At 30.0% G+C, this 24,872-nt stretch overlaps 2 protein-coding genes across 2 annotated transcripts; one reads left to right on the forward strand and one right to left on the reverse strand.

The window, feature by feature from the left end:
- Positions 9,634-11,253, reverse strand: LOC108661175 (protein FAR1-RELATED SEQUENCE 5-like). Its single transcript, XM_018117087.1, has one exon. It carries the CDS (start codon positions 11,251-11,253, stop codon positions 9,634-9,636), a length of 1,620 nt encoding a protein of 539 aa, XP_017972576.1.
- LOC18605019 (probable Ufm1-specific protease) lies at positions 18,843-24,652 on the forward strand. The gene is made up of 13 exons (XM_007037777.2): positions 18,843-19,127; positions 19,222-19,578; positions 20,189-20,457; positions 20,612-20,699; positions 20,830-21,005; positions 21,575-21,665; positions 22,214-22,336; positions 22,466-22,513; positions 22,621-22,697; positions 23,159-23,247; positions 23,522-23,633; positions 23,827-23,929; positions 24,110-24,652. The coding sequence occupies exons 1-13, from the start codon at positions 18,953-18,955 to the stop codon at positions 24,337-24,339; spliced, it is 1,938 nt and encodes a 645-aa protein (XP_007037839.2). The 5' UTR covers positions 18,843-18,952; the 3' UTR covers positions 24,340-24,652.

Below are 24,872 nucleotides of genomic sequence, written 5' to 3' on the forward strand. Positions count from 1 at the left end.
TTAATATTTTAATATTTTTTATTCATAAAATATTATTTTATTCTAAAAATCTTATCTTGTCTCCTTGGTACCTAAAATGCCTTATTATGCCTCACTTGACTTCCAAATCGCCTTTTATCTCACAAATTCTCCTCCGATAAAATTGTTATTATTTTCTCACTTGCGAAATATTTTATCCTAAACTATTCCTTTCGTCTCTTATCACTTCTAAACATTTTAATTGACCTCAATTTGCATTCGATCAACTTTATTTATCACCATATCAAAGTATGGGGTATTTCAATGAGAGTTCGAAGTGTGAAATTGAAAAGTTGAAGAGATTATTAGAGTATGATAAAAATAGTCAAAACTTGAAAGAAAAAGAGAAACAACGGGAGTATGAGCATTTGAAGTGTGAAATTGAAAAGTTGGAGGGATTGATGGAGTACGATAAAAATAATCAAAAGCTGAAAGAAAAAGAGAAGCAACAAGAGTATGAGAGTTTAAAGTGTGAAATTAAAAAAGTGAAAGAATTATTGGAGTATGATAAAAATAATTAAAAGCTGAAAGAAAAAGAGAAGCAACGGGAGTATGAGGTTTTCGTTAGCTTAAAAAATGATATAGCGACTATAAAGGCTGATATTAAAGCTATTCGATTTAAAGAGTTTTGTGTGTCCAAATTTATTTGCACTACATCACATGGTTGTAATCCTACGAGAGATGAACACGTAAGAAAATAATTTTTATGTAAGGAAAATGGTTCAAATTATGGTCAATCCAATGCACCAACAGCCAATGAAAGATGGTCTAATACTGTTTTATTTTGTGATAACTTGGAAAACTATAATACTATCCAGGATTTTCCCAATGAATCACCTAAAGAGTTTCCAAAGGAATTGACTTTGTATCATCCGTTAATAGTAAATGATAAATGTTTTTCATCTCCATGCCCTACTTTGAAGGAAAATATGTCATCTCCAACAGCTCCTATGACAGACAAAGTAAAGAGATAAATAACTAGAAAGGAACATATAAAGGTATGAATATAAATTACTAATTATTTATTTCGATTGAATGATATGCATGAATTATTTGCTAACAAAGAGTTTGCAAAGAATATTTGTTTTTAAATAGCTTATTCAAAATTTGCTACACTGTGCTAATAATTCTTATAGGCCTTAGAGAAAGTTGAAATAGTTTCGATTCGTTCCAGTGAAGGTGATAAAGAGTATCTACTAGATGCGGCATCTTTTGCTACTACATTGGTGAATAAAGAACATTTGCCATATCAAATCCCTAATGTTAAGGAGAAAGTACATAAAAATACAATTAAGAAGTCTAAGTCAAAGGTATTAAGATAATAACATTTTTTCTATTTTGTTGAATTTTTTTATACTAATATTGTAATGAAATTTATATTGTTATAAAGGTTTGTCCACGGAGTCCAAGTGTTTCATCACCTTATAAACTACCCAATGATTTAAACGATATATGCAACTATGTCTGGAATAATGTCACGACCCGGAACTCCCCATCGGGCCCGTGACAGCCGCCGCGAGGCCTCGACAGATATTCTTCACCTCGAATGCCTATCGAAACCCCGCAAGGCTCTCGTATCAGCTTTCGCACTTCCCCGGTGAGCAATAGTTATCAAATATCAAAATTCAAGGGATTACAAATCATTTTCAAATCAGAACATATTTTGTTTTCTAGCTCACAGGGGCATTTTCATCATTTCATTTTCTTTTGAAAATCTGAAAACTTGCTAAAAATGTAGTAGGTAAGCAGATAATATATATTTAATGATTTAAAAACAAATTCAGTATCTAAAACGTTCATTTGAAGTGAAAATTTGACCATTTGAATATAATAAAAATATTCAATAAAATAAATTATTTTCTTGTAAAATAATTTTCATAAAACTATCGGTACATAATTCTTATAGCGTAAAAGTTAATTATATTCATATATACTATAAAGCAAATAACCAAAGCATAAAATTTCTTTTACAGTGACACGTGGGCCCACATCTATCCAAAATGCATCGGAAGCTGGAAACCTACAGCTTTTACCGATTCGAGTCCAAATGAAGGTCCTTGTTCAAGTCAGCTAACTACGAAATTCCCTGAGCCTGAAATGTGAGGAAATGAGGGTGGTGAGATTATAAAATCCCAGTGAGTAAACAGATACCATCTAAACTATCTAAAGTCGAGTAAATGGAGACAATTAAAATAAATCATCATACTGTAATTTCATTACCTTTCAACTCATTTCAACCAAATAAAATCAATCCATAAAAATCGAGTAATCAACTTGGCTTATGAATTTCTTAAAACTTTGGCTCGTGCCAAAACTCATACTCGGTGATACCTTGCGCAGGGCATCTAACCGAGTCCGCCAAGGCTGTTAAAATTTTGTATACACTTAAAATATATTTTTGTTTGAGAAAAATACAGCCGTTCCTTGGCGTTGGCTGAGTTCCCCTTCACGTGGTGGTTTGGCGTGAAGTGAACCCTAAGCTATACCCCAGGAGATACCCTACGCGCCTCTCCGTTCGAGGTAATAATATAATGGAGTTTACCGTGCCCCTCTAATAGGCTGGTCCACGGAACCCCCTCTGCAGTAAATAATTAATATATAATCCACCAATCAATAAAATTCATTCTAGCATGACATGGCAATTTATCGCAACCTAGCCTCTCAAGGCTGAATACACAGTATAAATAATTATAACACCAAAATCAGTTTAGCCATTCATGCTCATTTATTGTCATAAGCCATTCAATTCAAAACCATAAATTTGCAACACAAACTAGCAGTCTCCAATTACTCTATTTTCAAAACCAATATTCGATTTTCCAGAAAATTTATAAAATCATTTTATAAAATCACAATTTCCCTTAAAACATAACAATTTACCATTTAAACCCATTTTTCATAAAATCACATAGTTGTATAAAACTACTCTAGATAATTAAGACGATAATAAGTTTACTCACAATGTCTAGAATGCAGACTTTCGAAGCACTCTGTCTACTGGTCCTCGGATGCAATTTCCTTGCCTTTATTGGAGGACTCACCACCTTGACACAGTACAAAATCGAGAATTTCACTAAGTTGGTACTAAATCAAAATTAAACTAATTTGGACTACCAATGCATGATATGGAATGCAAAAATGCACTGGTAACTATCTAAATCCGGTATTAGCCTAATTCGTCTTATCACCCGATTAAATTCCTAACGGGTTCGTTTAAACTCCAATTTAATTCTTTTCAGTTTCTATACCTCAATTGCACCCAAATTAACTTAATGTCCCTCAGTGTGATGCAAATTATCAGTCCCAACAGCAAATTACGAAAATACCCCTAGTGGGTAAAAATTCGTATTTTTGCTCCGAAAATTCCCATTATTTTTCTAGGCTCATAATTCATTATTCCTTAACCAATTCTCCTAGAATAAAATCAAACTCATCCTCACTCACTACATGGTAAATTCAGCCATTAATGGTTGGGGGAGAAAATAAATTCTTTTCTTGTTGTTTTGTTTCTAAATATGCTAAACTAACTAAAAACACTAACATAAATTAAAATCAAATAAATCCAACAACTTTCTCTCTCCTAACCCATTTTTTCAGAATTGAATTCATCATGAAAACATGTAATTTAATCATGGAAAATAAAGAGAAATGCTTGGGAATAAGAAAACTCAAGCTTAATAGAAAAAATCTCACCTTTTTCACTTAATTTCCTTGAAAATTCACACTTTTTCTTTGATTTTCTCTCTCTAGGGTTTTGTTTTTTTTTTCTCTCTCTTCTTGCTGGTTTGGCCGGCCATGGGGTGGAAGATGGGCTGATTTTGTGCCTTTTAAAAAGGAAAATAATAAATTAATAAAGGCATGACACATGGCATCATGTCATTGGCCCGTTTTTAAAATTTTAAAAATTTTAATCCTTTTTATCTCCACCACACAATTAGTCAATGGTCAAAATGAGGATAAAGGAAGACCATGTGCTGAAAAAATGTCTTGGTGGTGGAAAATTACAATTTTGCCCCTGGGGTGGCAAAATTACCATTTTACCTTTTTACTCTAAATTATACCGAACTTAAAATTTTTCACTTCTAAACCTCAAATCTTACTCCAATAAGTCAAATTATACTCCAATAAGTCAAATGGGGCCAAAAAAAAATCTTTCCTAAAATTTTCATTTTGTCTCCAGGTGGCAAATGACCATTTTACCCCTAGATAGCGAAAATTCCGGTTTGACTCCAAATTGATCCTCGAACTCCGAATCACCATATTAAACCATTCTAGGACTTTAAAATTCTTAATTTCATCGTGAATTCTCTATTTGATCTAATTCGAGGCTTAAATCAATTTTGTTGTACGTCTAGGTACAATACCGACTTTTGTAAATTTTTCGAGACTCTCTTAGCATGCAAACATGTTATCCATCACATGTATGTCATGATAAATATTTTATAGAGTCGGGCTTGTCATGTTCTCCCCAACTCGAATCAACCATATGATCTTTCTTCATGACTGATTTCGATATCAGGCTAAATATTAATATTTTAATATTATTTTATTAATAAAATATTATTTTATTCTAAAAATTTTATCTTGTCTCTTTTGTACCCAAAATACCTTATTATGCCTCACTTGACTTCCAAATCGCCTTTTTATCTCACAAATTCTCCTCCGATAAAATTATTATTATTTTCTCACTTGCGAAATATTTTATCCTAAACTACTCTTTTCGTCTTTTATCACTTTTAAACATTTTAATTGACCTCAATTTGCATTCGATCAACTTTATTTATCACCATATCAACGTATAGGGTATTTCAAATAAACATTCAAACAGGTAGTTTCAATAGTTTTTGCATATTTTGTTTTTCTTAATAAAAACTGCTGATTAATTATTTCTTAACGTAGTGAGGAGAAAATTGTTGATTTCATTGATACATATGCAATTAGGACTGAGATGATGACATTGGAACCAAGGAAGTGGCTTGATGATACAATAAGTTGAATTGTTCATTATGGTTATATATATATATATGGGTATGTTTGCAGTTTTTTTTTCAATTTTTGACCAAAAAAAATGGTTGAAGGTAATTAATATGGTGGGTTATGCGTGCATGCTAAACGTCAAGCAAGAATCAAACCTTTGGACAAGATGGTATATGTCATGTTTTATTTCAGTAAGATATCAATTTCATTAATATTTTTATCAAATATATTATAATTTTTCAATTATTTTGATTACGTAATTTAATGAATTATGTATGCTAGCAACAGGTATGATGGTTTTTGTATTGCAATAGGATTGTATCCTACGCAATCCAACAATTGACTTTAAAAATTGAAACCAACGAGGTCTCCAGTCATACACGAGTTCCATACAAAATTGTGAAATAGTAATATAAATTTGTTCAACATTTATTTTTATGTTTTGTAATGGCCTGGTCCAATATAGGTTTTATAATTTTGCACTTGGATTTCATTATGCTGGCTAATATTATTGATCAAAATGTGGATACATACACCATGGAAATTGTGGATAGGCATAGGGTGGTGTTGATGATGCTTTTGATGATTTGTTCATGTTGTTTTATTTTGTGTATAGACTTTAACATTAATTTATTGATTGTGTGTGGATAGGGGGTATAGATTTTTTATATCTAAGTTTCATGGTTGTAAAGCTGGAATTTGGGTAAGTTTTTGTTTGTTTACATATTGTATTGGAGGGGTATACCTTGATGGTTTTTGTGGGCATATGATCCAATAGATCAGAAGTGTTTTTTTTTGTAATGTTAAGGGAATTTCTTTATTCCCTCTTATTCAATGGAAGCAGTATTATAATTTTAAAAAAATAAATTGTATATACATAAGTTTATTGCAATATAATGATGAATATTTAATAAAAATAGTTTTAGTTCATGTAATTGTTTTTTAATTATTTTGAATTTTATATTATGTATTTTTCATATCTTTGTGCCAATGAAGGACAGTAATATGCATTGGTATTTATGTGTATTAAACTTAAAAGAGAAGGTTATTAAAGTGTTTGACTTTTTACCATTATCCGGAGGTGAAACCAGAAGATTGAATGCGATAAAAAAAGTGATAAACAACCAATTTAATAGAATGTATTAATTTACATGCTTCTTTTATATAAATTGTATGATTTTTTTCATGTACATATATTTGAAATTTATGCAGGTCGCATATTTTGAAAAGCTTTTCAAAGGAACTTTATTTGCTAGTAAAGAAACCTGTTGGGAAATTGTTGTCCCCAATGATGTTCCACGACAATCAAACAGGTAAATGCATAATAAAATATTTGATTTTATTAAAACATATATCTTAATTTGATCCTCAAATTTTATAATTTTTGTAGTTATTATTGTGGCATGTATGTATGCAAGTTTATGCACAATTGTGCACCTCAATACCTACCATGAAGTGGTAAGTCCATTATGTTTCATTTCATACTCAATAAATATTTTTTAATATTATTTGCTTTTTGCAGGGTGTAGAGGAATTGGATCGATCTCTTTTGTTGGCTTATCTTATTAAGCACCCTAATAACAAAAGTCGTTCAGTTGTGATGAATGTTATTCATAATGGTTTGCATAATAAGAACATCGATTATGATGCAATCAGAAAATATAAAAGAGGATTAAAAAAACGACTTTAAGCTTATGTTTCATTTATTAATGTATGAATTATTCATCAATAATAAATTCTTTTTCATTATTTGACTTTATTGTTGTATTAATAGTTTGACAAAGTTTTAATGTTATTAAAAGAGGTCGTTAGCAAACGCATCTTTTATAATATTATTAAATTGAAGTTGTTTTATTATTTTTCAATTTTGAGGTAGATGTCACTTGGCAGAATTATCTTTTATAAAGTTACAAGCGATATTTCTTTTATTGACGAAAGGAAATCAAAACTTATTATTACCACTTCACTAAAGTCTTATAATTCTTTGGTTTTAGTTATTGATTCTCTCATGCATCACTTAAGAACTCTTATTTTAACTATTAATATAATGGGATAGCTTTTGATATTCTATGAGTTATACATGGCATGTTTTCTTGACTCCCAATTGGAAAGCCCATAAGCCAATGTGAAGCTTACAATCTGTGTTCCTTCTAATGAAATGATAAAGCCATTTATGGGTAATTGGAGTGTGTATCCATCAATCTTTTTAAGGCTTATCGTGCCTTGCAATATTCTAGAGCGGATAGTGCTAGAGACTTATTTGGAGGGGTTCAACATCACTGTTGCAAAATCTGGTACCAATGTAACGATCAACGAGGCCAAGGTTTCATTGCTGCGTGTAAGCAATGTCAATTATTATTGCTCTCAATAGTAGATTAGAAGAACTACACTGAAAGCAAAATACAATTATCCATCAAACAATGAACAATTTGGCCAAACTAACCTTGCCAAACTTTGTGAACTTTGTTTCAAAGTAGAGTTGGTTTCTGAGGCTAAGGGCCATGAAAGAGTTTTTGATGTAGGAGTACTTATACTTAAAACATTTAGTAACATGACATTCAACTTCTCCCTAAGAGAAAGTATTGCAAACAATGCAGTGAACAACTAAAAATTAAAGACTCCCTGCCTACTTAGTTTTGCTTAGGATCTATCTATATGAGTTGACTAAAATGTACCTTTTTATTGAACATTTATGTTAGCGCTGCAGACTTCTTCATTTAAGTCAGCGCTACAACGCTGACTTCACTGCCAAAGGCAGTGTTACTTCACTAGATAGTGTTGCAGTGCTGAAAGTGCAGCGCTGCAGCGCCAAGTATACTGCTTGGTGGAAGGTTTGTGTTGCTGACGATAACATTGCAGTGTTACAGACTTGGAGCTGCAACTCTGATGCTACTGCCTCGTAGGAATGGTACTGGACAGCGCTACAACGTTGAGAACTTGGTGCTGCAGCACTGTAAGTTTTGTTTGGGGAGTGGGCACAGCGCTATAGCGCTATAAGTTCTATTTGGCAAAAAATTTGTTTATGCATTGCGCCCCGTGATGAGGTAAAAGCTTAAACATTTGACATACCAAACTAAACAATATCCAAGTTATAATCTAACAACTTAACTTAGACTCTTTTGTACAAATCACCTATTTGTTTCAATTTCTTATCAAAATACCTAAATATTTAATAATAGTCTATGCATGTATCTCCCACTCGAAATTGTAAAGTTCAAATACTCTTCTCCCAAATCAAAACAAAATAAAAAGTAAACGTCATAAACTAAAGCTTCTTTTATAAGTATTGACTTGAAGTCATCCAGCGAGCTCATCCTTAAACCTTGACAAGACCCCAGATTACCAGTAGTGTCCCAAACATGCTCATCCTTCCAGGTTTTAGAAGGCCCATAAGTGCTCCTGCCACACAAAAGTAGCTTTCAGTAAAAACCTGTTAAGGAAATGGATAATATTGATAACAGGAAAACATCGCAGCTATTACACACTACAACACGTTAAGGAAATGGATAATATTGATAACAGAAAAACAATAAAACAGACCATACTCAAAGCATGGAATATCAAGAAAAATTACAAAACTAATAAAATGCCTATAAAGATAGTCTTCTAAAAATAAAATAAAATGCCATGTCAGAAAGAATCTTGACTTATACTGCACTTAATAGGATAACATCTAATCTTCAATTCCAAGAGGAAAAAAAGATGATATCAAAGGTCATCATCATCTAAATAGAGCAAGCTTTTATTGTTTATATATGTATATATATAAAAACAATATCATCATGCCAAATAGTAAACTAATAGAACAAGAGAACAAGGTTAGAACAAACAAACTATTGTACTTTTATTTTTCAATCAAAGTTTATGATACCTGTATCAACAAATAGATTCAATGAGGTAGAGAATGAGTATGACAAAAAGAATCCCAACCTCATTGTCATTTTTATGCGTTATTCTTCCTGTAACAAAACAGAATAGATAATAAATAAAACAAATATGTAATAATTATCATCATTAGTCGTTTAATAATAATATATGTTATATTATTATACCTCTAATGAATAACCACCAAAAAGTGTTCCCAATTGAGATGGCCATACTTCGTTATTTTTCTCATATACATCAACATCATTATCATTAAGAAGGCAACTGCTTGAGTCCAAACTACGAAGTGTTAGCTCTAGTTGTGGACATTTATTCCTTGTGTGACCTTCTTTTGTGCAATTGCCACATTTTCGTGGCTTTTTTTTCTTTTCAATTTTAGCTCCAATTTTGCCCTTAGCTTTCACTCTAGTAAGATCATGAACATGTTTTGTCAAATTAGAAATTCCATCTATATTGACTTTGCACATCTCTTCATATCGTCTTGTTAAATTAGCTATTTCACTCCTTGCTTTGTTAAATGTCTCGACGAATTGAGAAGCTACATGACATAACCTATTACAATGAGAGCTTAGAGAAGCGTACCGTAGCATTGTCTGGTACTTAGGATCAACATTATTGTCCATAACTGCAAGTGCATCATCGTTGGCATTTTCTGTCCATCTTTTCATTATGAGATTCAAAGGGATCCTATATAATTGCTCTAAAATCATCACATGAATGATATGTGGACATGGTATACCATTTATTTCAAATTTAAGACATGAGCATTTTATAATCATCTACATGAAACTCCACACGTATTCGCTCAGAAAGATCTCCATACTTCATCAAATGGTATACCCGTATAGATGGCACATCATCAATGCGACATTCATGATAAAACAATTGTTGTAGACACATTTCATCTATAAACTTTTTGAATGTTCTTCTTGTATAAACACTTGCAACATGCTTTTCAATATCTTTGAAAATTTGGCTTGAAACTGGCTCTGTATGGATGGATATGTAATCTTCACCAATCTCATTATTTCGAATATTTTTAATTTCATCTTCAATTGCTCTAACAAACTCCAATAACGTCTTCCTCTCTTTTGCAACAAAAGCTATAAAAGAATTCAAACCTTCGTAACGTGATGTACTCGTAATTATTCTGAAAAAATGACCACTCAAGTGTGATTGGGCCCACATATGCTTCTTTTTATACATCTCATCTATCCATTGATGTCCTTGTAATGCAAATTTTTTTACCATCTCTTTCCATTCTCTTTCAAACTTATTAATCGTCCACCAAGATTTTATGCAAGCTTTAAAATTCTGAACGAATCCAGGTAGTGGTATGTTTGCTTGGGCATTACTAGCAAGATACCAAGAGCATAGCCTGTGTTGTACTCTAGGGAATGCCATTTTCAATGCCTTTCTCATAGCTCTATCTTCATCAATAACCACAGATATTGGCTTTTTGTTCATCATACATTCTAAAAATGTGGATAAAGCCCAAATATAGCTTTCAGCATCTTCATTTGTGAGCAATGCTAATGCAAAAATGGTGGTCATATGATGATAGTTCACATCAATGAAAACCAAAAGAGGCAAATTAAATGTGTTTTTCTTATAAGTTGTGTCAAATGCCAAAACATCACCAAAACAAGCATAATTTGATCTTGATACAGAATCAGCCCAAAATAAATTCTTCAATTTGTTATCATCATAAGTCGTGTGCGTCATGTAGAATCCACTATCTATTTCCTTTTTCACTCCAAAATATAACAACGTCACTTGAACTTCACCATCATTTACCTCAGCATGTTCTTCAGCCACCATACGATTATAAAAATCTTTATGCGTAAAACCAACATTTTGAATGCCCCTTGCTTGAGCTGCAAAAACATTCATCACTTGACATGTTTTGATACCTGCAACTTTCATAGCTTTTGCTTCACAGACATCAGCTACTTTAATATGCCTATTCGAACGAATGAAACCTATTTGAGCGAGATTTACCATATGATGATTATGTTTAAGTTCACAATGTGAAACATACCATTTTCCTGTATCTTTGTTTAGAATGACCCGAATGTTAGCCTTGCAATCTGTTCTAGATGAACTTTTAGGTTCTCGCATCCGGTTCTCTAGCTTTTTCCATTTTTCAACCCTATGTCCTTCTTTCAAACAAGCAAAATGCTTCATAACTTCAATTCCATCTTTGTTTCGCCTACAACTATCTTTACGAACACCAAAGCCTATGGCATAAGCATATGCTTTATAAAATTCATAAACATCTTCTAAATCATCAAACTCCAAACTCAGTATATCATCTTTTGAAAGTTCATGCAAATATTTTGCATCTGACAAATTATTTTCTTCACTCTCCATTCACCTACACATATTAAACATAAATAATATATAATTACAACCTTAAATACTCATGAAATATTAAATAAAAAACTTACTACATTATAATAATATTGGAGAAATAAAAAACTTACTACACTATAATAATATTGGAGGCTAAGTATAAAATTAGTATAATCAAAATTATCAATTCACAATACCAAAGTTAGTATAATTTAATGGTTTAAGGTTTAGTATATAGGGTGCTAGGTGTCGCATTTTGGGTATAAGGATTGAATATTATTATTAACAATACCTACATAAGGTGAGCGTTGTGGGGAGAGCAAAGTTGAAGAGGACTCAGCACGCACAGCAAAATAGACAATTGATAAGATAGTGGTAAGCAAACCAAACGTTAGGGTGCCAATAGAAATTGCTTTATAATGCTTGTGAAGACCATCTCCAACGTTTGGCAAAAAACTCCCTTAGTGGGGGAGAGTCATCTCTTTAATGGACTCTACAATGATATAATAGAAGTTGGCATTGGTATAGTATTTTGTTCTACAAACTATTTGATGAAGGATGGGCATACTGTTGTAAAGCTAGTACAGCAAAATTGTCTAGTTATTGAAGGTGAATATGAGAGTCCTCCACCTCCAACCTTTGGCAGAAAATTTTTTTAATGGGGGAAATTCCCTCCTTTGATGGACTTTTTTTTAGGGTTTTAATAGAAACCGTTTATTTGCTTTACTTTTAATCAATGGCTGAAATTTCACATTATAAATAGGATTGACACTATAATAAATCAAAAAATCAAAATTAAAAATGCATAACAACAAAAATAAAAACACGTGTAATTTAAAGTTGTCATTAAAATGCCTAAACATTCGATTAAAAATCATTAACGTAAAGTAATAAAAATTTACGTAAAAACTCATAAAGAAAAAATAATTAAATTTTAAATCTTAATGTAAATATGTGAGAGTTAACATAACAAGTGAATTAAGTTTAAAAATTTTAAATTTAATGAAAACATAAATATTTAAATATATATTCTCGGGTTGAAAGTGTTTAACGATATAAAACTTTTAACTTTTAAATTAAGAATAAGAAGGATACAAATAATTATAGTTCAAAGTTGACATGAAAAAGCTTTGATGTAAAACTGTAAGAATTGATGTAAAAACTTGTAAAAGTAGAATAACTAAATTTTAAATCTTAACATAAGTGTGTAAAAGTTAATGTAACAAGTCAATTAAGTAAAAACAATTTAAATTTAATGAAAAATAAATATTTGAATTTATATTCTCAGATTAAAAGTGTTTAAAGATGTACAAATTTTAATTTTTAAATAAAGAATAATAAGGATAAAAATAATTATAATTCAAAGTTGACATGGAAAAGCCTTCACATAAAACTGTAAGAATTGACATAAAAACTTGTAAAGGTGAAATAACTAAATTTTAAATCTTAACGTAAGTGTGTGAGAGTTAACGTAACAAGTCAATTAAGTAAAAAAATTTCAATTTAATGAAAAATAAATATTTAAATTTAAATTTTCGAATTAAAAGTGTTTAACGATATACAAATTTTAATTTTTAAATAAAGAATAATAAGGATAAAAATAATTATAATTCAAAGTTGACATGGAAAAGTCTTGACGTAAAACTGTAAGAATTGACGTAAAAACTTGTAAAGGTGAAATAACTAAATTTTAAATCTTAACACAAGTGTGTAAAAGTTAACGTAATAAGTCAATTAAGTTAAAATAATTTAAATTTAATAAAAAATAAATATTTAAATTTATATTCTCGGATTAAAAGTGTTTAACGATGTACAAATTTTAATTTTTAAATAAAGAATAATAAGGATAAAAATAATTATTCAAAGTTGACATGAAAAAACCTTGACGTAAAACTGTAAGAATTGATATAAAAAACTTATAAATGTGAGATAACTAAATTTTAAATCTTAACGTAAGTGTGTAAAAGTTAACGTAACAAGTCAATTAAGTAAAAACAATTTAAATTTAATGAAAAGTAACTATTTAAATCCATATTCTCGGATTAAAAGTGTTTAACGATGTACAAATTTTAATTTTTAAAAAACAATAATAAGGATAAAAATAATTATAATTCAAAGTTGACATGAAAAAGTCTTGAAGTAAAATTGTAAGAATTGTCGTAAAAACTTGTAAAAGTGAAATAACTAAATTTTAAATCTTAACGTAAATGTGTGAGAGTTAATGTAACAAGTCAATTAAGTAAAAATAATATAAATTTAATGAAAAATAAATATTTAAATTTATATTCTCAAATTAAAAATGTTTAACGATATATAAAATTTAATTTTTAAATAAAGAATAATAAGGATAAAAATAATTATAATTAAAAGTTGAAATAGAAAAGCCTTGACTTAAAAACTTGTAAAAGTGGAATAACTAAATTTTAAATTTTAACGTAAGTGTGTAAGAGTTAACATAACAGCTCAATTAAGTAAAAATAATTTAAATTTAATAAAAAATAAATAATTAAATTTAAATTCTCAGATTAAAATTGTTTAACGATGTACAAATTTTAATTTTTAAATAAAGAATAACAAAGATGAAAATAATTATAATTTAAAGTTGATATGAAAAAGTCTTAACGTAAAATTATAAGAATTGACGTAAAAACTTATAAAGGTGAAATAACTAAATTTTAAATCTTAATGTAAGTGCGTAAGAGTTAACGTAACAAGTCAATTAAGTAAAAATAATTTAAATTTAATAAAAAATAAATATTTATATTTATATTCTTTGATTAAAAGTGTTTAATGATGTATGAATTTAATTTTTAAATAAGCAATAATAAGGATAAAAATAATTATAATTCAAAGTTGACATGGAAAAGCGTTTGATGTAAAATTTTAAGAATTGACGTAAAAACTTATAAAAGTGAAATAACTAAATTTTAAATTTTAACGTAAATGTGTGAGAGTTAACATAACAAGTCAATTAAGTAAAAACAATTTAAATATAATGAAAAGTAAATATTTAAATTTATATTCTCGGGTTAAAAGTGTTTAGCGATATACAAATTTTAATTTTTAAATAACAAATAATAAGGATAAAAATAATGATAGTTCAAAGTTAACATAAAAAAGTCTTGATATAAAATTATAAGAATTGACTTAAAAACTTGTAAAGGTGGAATAACTAAATTTTAAATCTTAACGTAACAAGTCAATTAAGTAAAAAAAATTTAAATTTAATAAAAAATAAATATTTAAATTTATATTCTCGAATTAAAAGTATTTAACAATGTACAAATTTTAATTTTTAAATAAAGAATAATAAGGATACAAATAATTATATTTCAAAGTTGACATGGAAAAGCCTTGATGTAAAACCGTAAGAATTAACGTAAAAACTTGTAAAGGTGGAATAACTAAATTTGAAATCTTAACGTAAGTGTGTAAAAGTTAACGTAACAAGTCAATTAAGTAAAAATAATTTAAATTTAATAAAAAATAAATATTTAAATTTATATTCTCGGTTAAAAGTGTTTAATGATATACAAATTTTAATTTTTAAATAACTAACAATAAAAATAAAAATAATTATAGTTCAAAGTTAACATGAAAAAGTCTTAACATAAAACTATAAGAATTGACGTAAAAACTTGTAAAGGTGAAATAATTAAATTTTAAATCTTAAGATAAGTGTGTAAGAGTTAACGTAACAAGTCAATTAAGCAAAAATATTTTAAATTTAATGAGAAATAAATATTTAAATTTATATTCTCATACTTAAAGTGTTAACCATATACAAATTTTAATTTTTAAATAAAGAATAATATGGATAAAAATAATTATAGTTCAAAATTGGCATAAAAAAGCATTGAGTAAAATTGCAAGAATTGATGTAAAAACTTATAAAGATGAAACAACTAAATTTTAAATCGTAACGTAAATGTGTGGGAGTTAACATAACAAGTCAATTAACTAAAAAAATCTAAATTTAATAAAAAATAAATATTTAAATTTCTATTTTTTAGGGCTAAAAGTGTTTAACGATATACAAATTTTAATTTTTAAATAAATAATAAAAAGGATAAAAATAGTTATAGTTAAAAATTAACATGAAAAAGTCTTGACGTAAAACTGTAAGAATTGACATAAAACTTGTAAATGTGGAATAATTAAATTTTAAATCTTAATGTAAGTGTGTGAGAGTTAACGTAACAAGTCAATTAAATAAAAATAATTTAAATTTAATAAAAAATAAATATTTAAATTTATTTTTTCGGATTAAAGGTGTTTAATAATATACAAATTTTAATTTTTAAATAAAGAATAATAAAGATAAAAATAATTATAGTTTAAAGTTACTATTAGAAGGGTTTGTTGTAAAATTGTAAGAATTGACATAAAATCTAATGAAGATGTAAGAAACAGATTTAAAATCTTAATGTAAATGTGTAAGAGTTAACGTAAATAAATTTTATTGAATTAAATTAATTAAATATAACTTTAATATTAAAATAATAATATTTTTATAATTTATAATAAAAATAAAATTAAATTAAATGTTAAATAACTTAAAATAAACTAAATAAGTTTAAAAATTATCTACGATATTATCTTAAAATAGATAAATTTAAAAATTAAATATGTTGTTTACCTATTAACTTGTTATACAGGTTTTTATTATTTTTTTAAAATTTTATTAATTGACCTGACAGTAAGGTTAAACTTACTGTAGTGTTCACCTTTTTTATAAGATCAAAAAATATTTATATATGATGCACTGATATATGTAGCTTTTATATACCGTCAACTTATCAAATTGTGCCACCTTATTAATAAAATAAAATAAAATAAAATTTTTTTATGAATTTAAAATTAAATATTAAAAAATTTATAATGGTCAATTAAAAAAAATATATTTTTACTTTTTTATCCTCTCGGGATTTATATTTTATGCATTGATAGTATATAGCTCCCATACACTATCAGGAAATCAAATGGCGCCACCTTACTAAAAAATAATTTAAAACTTTTGAAAACTTAAAAATAAATATCATTATTTTTTAATAAAATAAAAATAATTTTTTTCTTTCTCCAACTCCATCTCACCCAATCTCTCATTTTTTTTCTTTAATTTGAAGAAGGAAAATTCGAACTTTATTCTTTTTTAGAAAAGATCATGCACCAAACAATAAGTCAAATACTCTGGTGCCTTTTCTTCTTCTTATTTTATAATTTCAAAACTCTAAATTCTTAATTTTGATTTTTAAAGATAATATTTATTTCAATCTTCTTCTTAGTTTACCATTTTCTATATATTGTGATTATTTATTCAACACTCTTATTTGATTAACAAAAGAGGCTTTTTGAACATTGTTTAAACTCACATTGTGAAGACATCATTTTGAAGTTTCAATGTGATAATCTTATAGGATTCACGCTGTAAAAAAAAAAAATGAATTTTTGTTTAGCGCTGTTTTTTAGATTCATCTATTTATAGATCTAAATAGAAGTTGTGCTCGGTAGGTTTTTGTTTTGCCCTGTATAATCTCCAGTGAACTTTGAATGTCTTCTTTGAGTTCTACTAAGTCTTTGTGTGCTATTTTCCCAAAAGGCAATTATATTTCTTTTTTTCATTCAAAAGTCAGCCATTGTTGAACAAATAAAAAATATTACTTCATTATCTATTACCATTTTTTATAGTAATTTCAAATAGAGGAGTGAAATAAATATTAAAAAATAAATTAAGAATTTAGGATTTTACTTTTCAAAAAAAAATTAGAATTTTGAATCTATTGTTGTTGAGGGAAAAAGAGGGAGAGATTGAATAAGAGAGAGTTAGAGGGATTAAAAAAAAGTTTATCTTTTTTATTTTTATAAAAAAATTAATAATATTTATTTTTAAGTACTTTAAAATTTTGAATTTATTTTTTAATAAGGAGGCATGATACAATGTATGAAAATTATATACTGTCAATGCACCAAATATAAACTCTCTCTCAACCGTTCTTTTTCTTGTTCTCCTTTTTTCAATTTCTCTCCAATGCTTCTTCTTCGATTAAATTAGTTTTTGTAAAATTCTGTAACTTTAAGAGCAATTTTTAAATTTTTTTCTTATTCTTCAGAGATTAAGGAAACAAGATTCAAATAAATAAATCTATTTAGTAGAGTTTTATTTAGTCAACAATTTTGCTTCTAAATAACAAGATTAAGCCCATAATTGTTTCTTTTCCACGGATATTAGGTTTTTTTCCCCTTTGAATGCACTCATAAAACTTCAGATTCCTATCAAAACCAAAATTCTTTTGAGGTGTTAATTTATAATAAATTTAAACCTGAGATTGTAAACTAAATCATATACTTTCTGGTATTTAAACCAAAATCATTATTCATATGATATGTTATATATAAATATTTCAATTTTGAACTAAAATCTATGTTTTCAAGATTTTAAACGAAGATCACCTTTCTCGGCCTTTTGGCTAAGATCAAGTGTAATATCTGTTTTTATCGGTTTAATATCTGATACGTTGGCCATTGGTCCACATGATATTAAATTAATTTTTTTAGGGGGAGAGCCCACCACTGTAGCTTGCTATTGGGGCTTTCAAGCGTCGCCCAAGTGTTGCACTATTACTCGGGCCTAGCGCACCCCACCAAGAAAAAAAAAATTTAAACGATGATCAATCATTTTTTTATAGGATGTTACTAACCATTTTAAAATGGTTTCAAAATCAACATTTAAGTGAAAGTGAATTTCTCTTTGCAACATCATGATAAAGAGAGGTGGGATATGGTTTTTAGGAGAAGAATAATTTTTTGTTTAATCTTGTTATTTAGAAGCAAAAATGTTGACTTAATAAAATTTTGCTTATAAGATTTATATATTTAAATATGATTTTCTGTTTTTTTTAAAGATATGTTTCCTCAATCTTTCTGAGGGTTTCAAAAGATAAATAAAATAATCTAAAAAATGCAATTGAAGTTTTAAAACTTGGCAAAACTTAATTTTAATGAAAGAAGAAGATGAGAAAAAGATGATGGAATTGGAGAGAGATGAAAGAGAAGAAAAATAAAGGTTGAGAAAAATAGAAAAGTGAAAATAGTTTTTTTTTGTTTAATTAATTAATATAAATTTTTGAATATTTAATTTTAAGTTCTCAAAATTTTTTTATTTTGTCTCATTAATGAGATGGTACATTTTTGTGAGTTTACAATGTACAAAAGCTACATAGTGTCAGTACATCAAATGTTAACCCAATCTTAAAAAGAAATATTATTGATTGGAATTCCATTATAAAATCAAAAAATTTCATATACTGCATGAGTTAATAACTAATTCTACAAATATAAAGAGAAATATCAATACCATTTTAATTAGTTATTTTAAATCTTTTTTATTTCTTTTCCTTTTTCCACCAAACTTTACTATTTTTAGTATTGATTGTATTTTTCTTCCATTTTCAATTTATTTCTTCCACAAGTGAAATGTGGGAAGAAAATGAGAGAAAATAAAATTCAAAGGTGCCAAATTCCATAACGGAAAAATGGTACTTGTACCAAATTGCATTTCCAAAAAAACTCAAGGAATTTTCAATATTTCTTTGTTTGGATATTACCATGATGGAAATGGCACTAGTACCAATCTCCCTCTGAAAGATCCGGCCCAGACAAACCAACGTCAAATTCTCGCGGGTTCCAATCCCAGTCCTCATTTTGCGTAGTGTAGTCCATGGAGAAGGACAATAGAAGGATACGAGTCGAGTGCCGTAAGCTGTTGATCACCCGAAACGAATTGGATCTACAATGGCTAATCGGATCCCCATTTTTCCCTCCACTTACCATCCTCTCCACCTTCAGATGCATCCATTCCGATCCCTCTGGCCCGGATTTCCACAGGGAGTCAGGTAAACAGCAAAAAACTCTTTTTGGAAAATCTAAATCTCAAATTCAATTCAAGTTTTACGATATTTCTCCTCATTTTGATTCAAACGGGAGCAGAGGAAATCAGGGCGCTTCTCTTGAAAGGATTCGATGTAATTGGAGCGTTAATCGTTGGAAAATCCGATACCGAAAAGACAGCGGTGAGGGCTATTGAAGCTACTCGGAAATTGAGAAAGGTTTTATCTGGAAGTACAAATTCAGTAAATGAGGAGACGATCGGAGCTGTTGCCGATCCAGATACCGGGGACATTCGTTTCTTTGTATCGGAGACTGAGGGTTCGACGAGCCTCGAGTTAGTAAATTCTGTTTCCTATGATGAGAATACTGAGAAATTTGTGTGGGAGACTGGTTGTTTGCTACGCTGCGAAATTCCGATTAAATTGCCCTTCTGTTTTCCTGTAAACAAGCCCGCTGGTAGCATCTTTTCTCTATCGGATTTATCCTTATTTAGCTCAAACGATGTTTGCATTTATTCATTTCTTGTTAGTTGCTGAAATTATTAAGTGCTACCTCTATAATAGTGAATGCAAGGTTTATATCCATGTGGATATTTTGTTGGTTGCTGAATTGTTCAGTACTGACCTGGAATTTGTTGATAATCCAGTGTTGCTGATGTTTGATAGTTGTTTCTTATGAAATGAGTAGTGCGATATGTAGAGATCATAGTAACAAGGTCTTCAGGGTCGTTGAATTTCAAGGACAATTAGAGATGATAAACTCAGAGGTTTTAGGTGGAGTTTATATTTGCTCTATACGTACATAATCATTTAGTCACTAAGATTAGAGTACAGATGTGGTTAATGAGACAACCTTTAATTTGGAAGTATATCTTGAGTAGTTTAGCTTGCTGATTGTACCATGTTGGTTGCAGATTTGGACATGAAATTCTTCATGCGTAACACATATGTGCTTGTTGGAAATCTAGCTATCCATAATTAATTTCTTTTTTTGCATTCTGTGCTGAGACTTGTTGGATTCTTTTCCTTTCTCATTTTAATGACACAAGATTCATAATGTGCTTCAGATGCGGAGAATATCTTCTTGCGTGCAGTTGAAGCAGTCATTGCTAAGTTCAAAGATCCAAATGTTGTGTATATGGTGGAGGCATCAAGTAAAGCCTCTTCAGATGTAGTTCAACCTGTCATTCTTCGTGGTGAAGAATTGGATTTTGACACAGCTCTCCCAAACATTGAGCTTTTGGATAAAGCTGTTCATAATTCTGATCAAAAACTTTTACGATGTGCACACTTTTGTTTAAAGAATAAATCTACCCCGGAGTTGTTTTCTGTAGAGGTAAAAGAAATTACCATAGGAATTATTCCATGTCATATTTTTTCAGACAGGGTTGAATTTTTTTTTTCATTTGGTAGCTTGTTTTATACTGCATCCTCTTCATCTACTGCAGTGGCTGTTAGAATTAGTTTTTGTGAAATGTGTTTCTGCTTAGAATGCAGATATAATCCAAATAAGTGTTCTGCTTAATAGATCTGAAAAGTCTCCAAAATGCAAAGCACCTGCTGTAGAATACTTTCCAGGTATTGGCTTCAGTTTTAAGACAATTGCTACTCTTGTTTGTTAATTTCAATGAAGCCATTTTTATAATCATGGATTTCTAGTCTAGTTTTTGTCTCACTCACTAACTGCAATTAAATTTTCTTCTATCAGCTATGGAGGAAACTAGACTTTTGATTGTGGATTTCAATCTAGAAGTACTCTGTTATGCAGTCCAGGGCATCCCATTGATGCATGCTGTTTCAAAATTGGTCATCCCTGGGTTAGTTGACCAGTTAAATTTGATGAAGAAGATGACCTTGCCAAATCTGTTAACACAACATCCGCAGGTAATTTTTAAATATTAAATTATAACAGGGTCTGTATGACTCCATATATCAGCTTCAGAAGAAGATATACATAAGGTTTTCTTTTCCCCCCGCTCCCTTGTGGTGTTCTGTGGTTTAGCCATTGCTGATAATGTGAAATTTTGGGTCATAAGCTTTCCCTTGGGGTTGTCCAATCCATCAACTTAGTTGCAGCTTTCCATATTCACCATCTTTTGTCAAGCATCCACTGATAGCCTATTTCTCTTGAGAACTTCTGTAGGACTATAATGGTTCATATTTAGCATCCTCTTTATATAATTAATTAGGGTCACTGAAATGATTTTATATTTTAGTTCCTTAAATATTTGGGCTCCGTTTGGTTGATGCTTTTGCTGTTTGTTTTTTGTATTTTTTTTTTACAAATAATGTATAGAAAGCAGAAAGCAAAAAATAAAAATGAAAAGAAAACAGGAGGCAAATAGCAAAAGCATCAACCAAACGGAGTCTTAATTATTTTTTATCCAAAAAGTCTTCAGTCTTGAATTTTGATCTTGCTCTACAAATAACTTGAAACTGATTGCATTTTGCAGCTACATCCATATCACTTTAGTCTGCCTGGGATAGCACATCCAATAACTGTTGCCTATGAACTTAATTATGGGGAAACAGAAATGAAGCAAGGTACTCATAAATGTGAACTTTTGTTTCTATTGAAGTGTTCTTGAGTTGTAAGTGGGTTAGCAGCAAATTTTTGCCATATGGAAAGTAGTTATTCAAGGGATGTAAAGTTCATTAGTATCAACTAGCACATCCACTACCTTTTCTACTCCAGTATCATGTATACAAATAAAGGTACTGCATTCCTTGCCTTCATTGAATAATTTCCGATCTCCTAGAAAGCAGTAACTCTACAGCCAGTTTATATAGATTACCCAATGAAACCAATTTTGTTGCTTGCGGGGAAAACAATGGTTTGTTTCCATGGTGCACTTTGACAATTCAGACAAATAGAGGGCGTGTCGCTGTGAATTCCTTCCCAACCTTCCTCACCAAGAGAAATCTATGCTATTGTTCTACGATTAGTAGTATTAACTTTTACTTGTAGAAAAGTCTATGCTAGTTCATATCATGGTCTGAAGTGATCTTAATAATGTATAAAAAATTTAGAGTTATGACTTAGATTCTGGACAACATCTTTGTTTCCTATAGTTGTAATTTATGTTTGGCAGTTGATATCAGAAGATCCCTACATCTAAGGTTAGGATTGCCATTTGATCGTCCTCTCATAAGAATTGCCAATGCCCTGGATTTGTCAACAAAAGACCGTTCAAGCAACAGCTCAACTAGAAAGGGTAATTTTTTAAATAAAATATGCTATAGAAATTTAGGCAGTGGCAAGGCATTTGTTTATACCTTCCTTTTCTTTCTTTATGTTTCTGCTGTGCATTAACTTTGGCAGCTTATGTTTTTGGTAAAATCAGGTTCTTCTTTGCTTAAAGATGTACATATCGGGATCCCAAGCGGTGGGGGTTAGTGGCTATAATCTCCTTTGTTCTGTTTTAACCTTTTCTCCTCTCTTCCTCATGGTTACTTTTTTCCTGTAGAAAGAAAATGAATTTCTCAATTTTTTGTGCAGTCTCTGGAGGCAGTGTCTCTCTAGTTCAAGGTTCTTATGAGTACTATCATTATCTTCAAGATGGCTTTGATGATTCAGTATGGGACTTTCTTCTTGTTTTTGGTATCTTTTATGATTTTCTTGCATACAGTTTCAACAAGTTGCTGTTCTGATATGATCATTATGCATCTGAGTCTGTTATCTTTAGAGATCCATGCTATTAGATTGTGTTCAACATTGTATGATATGCATATCAAGAAGTATAATTCTTAAGGCACAAGGTCACACATGGTTGTGAAAGCAGAAAGATTCTTTGTTTGATGGTCTCTAGATTTGCTAGTGTCATCAAAAAGTTGTGAAGCAGTTTTTCTGGTCAAAAGACCTGTTTCACCACAATGAAGTTCATTCTTATCTGCCTAATCTTGCATTACTTTTGCATATTTTATTCCTCGATGCGTCTTCTTGTCTCTTACTATTCCTTGAAGATTGTTTGGATTTTGGTGATGATCATCATTTGTTCTTATGGTTCTCCAACTAATTTATCCAGTTCACTTTCTAGGGCTGGGGTTGTGCTTACCGCTCTCTGCAGACTATCATTTCATGGTTCAGACTCCAACATTATTCATCTATAGATGTTCCTTCACACAGGTATGGAAAGTGGTAGCAGGCTGAGGTTTGGGAAGCTTTCATCACTGTTTCCTTTTCATTTTCTTTCTGGTAGTTCCATATACACTTTTTGACTTTTAGCTCAACAACATCTGCCTGTTAAAATCTGTGATTGTGTTTCATAACTGATTATGGATAAGTTTGGTCTGTTACTCTTTGCTTAAGGATACCGTTGCATGAATACACCCCTTGCTTATACTTTTGAGTGCTGATGTGATATGATTCTTTTACTGATTAATATAACTCCTTTATTTAGGGAAATACAACAGTCACTTGTAGATATTGGTGACAAGGATCCTTCTTTCATTGGGTCACGTGAATGGATTGGTGCAATTGAGTTGAGCTTTGTTTTGGATAAACTTCTAGGTGTAAGTGTACTGTTTTATTTCAGAAAATTATTGTTAATTAAGAATGTTAGGATACTTCATTAACATTGAATATGCAAATGAGGCTAAATATATAGTGGAATCATGTTCAGACCTTGTTAATTGTGCTTTTGTTGATGAAGTGTAAATCTGCACTATTTTATTCATATGTTTAGAATGGTTCTATATTTAACAGGTCAGTTGCAAAGTCATAAATGTTAGGTCTGGATCTGAGCTTCCTGAAAAATGTCGAGAGCTGGCAATGCATTTTGAAAATCAAGGAACACCAATTATGATAGGTAATTAGTGAGAATACCATTTTTTAAAAATTTATTTCCATTTACTTGAGGCTTTTCTCTGGCGAAGATGATGTTTCTTGCCGTAGTATCATCATGCCCAGCAGTCTGTACACTCACTTGCTACACTATGATTAGGATGTTGTTATCTATCAGGAAACTAACGTGGTTTTATGGATGCAGGTGGTGGTGTTCTTGCATATACCCTTCTGGGAGTTGATTACAATGAAGCTACTGGAGACTGTGCATTTCTTATACTAGATCCCCACTATACAGGAACTGATGATCCTAAGAAAATCGTCAACGGTGGATGGTGTGGATGGAAAAAATCTATTGATAGCAAGGGAAAGAGTTTCTTTTTGCATGATAAGTTCTACAATCTTCTGCTTCCACAAAGGCCTAACATGGTTTAGTTTGGTGCTATATTAGTTTAAGCAAAGGAAGTGATTGTGAGTTAGCTTTGAGATGGGTAGGTTAAAGCTCTATAACGACATGCGAAACAACCATAAATTTAGTTTCAGAGAATCGGAATGAAGTAACTACCCACGGTCGATACTTTTAAGTTTGTACGCTTAAGTTGAAATTGTGCATTGTCGATCATATGACTTTTATGTTGGATCCTTGTTCTTCATCTATGGCTTCTTGGGTTTTTAATGAGGTGATGCCTTTCTTCACTTGATTAATGAATTGAGACAGCTGAATACAACTGCAACTTGTTGGTTCTCATTGATTCTTACAGCTGATTAAACATACAGTTTCTGGTAGGCAGGTACCAGCCATAATTTCTCCAAAGTAGGTAGTCTCTCACTCACAGACATAGCTGAGAGGGCAAATCACTACTAAATTCAGGGCATGTTTGGTTCACTAGAATGGTCATTATGTTCCAGGGGTGATTGACCAGCCCAATGTTTGGTATAGTTTTGAGCCAAGGAATGCTTATTCCCAA

The sequence above is a fragment of the Theobroma cacao genome, chromosome 3, assembly GCF_000208745.1.
Source record: "Theobroma cacao cultivar B97-61/B2 chromosome 3, Criollo_cocoa_genome_V2, whole genome shotgun sequence".
Classification (NCBI taxonomy): domain Eukaryota; kingdom Viridiplantae; phylum Streptophyta; class Magnoliopsida; order Malvales; family Malvaceae; genus Theobroma; species Theobroma cacao.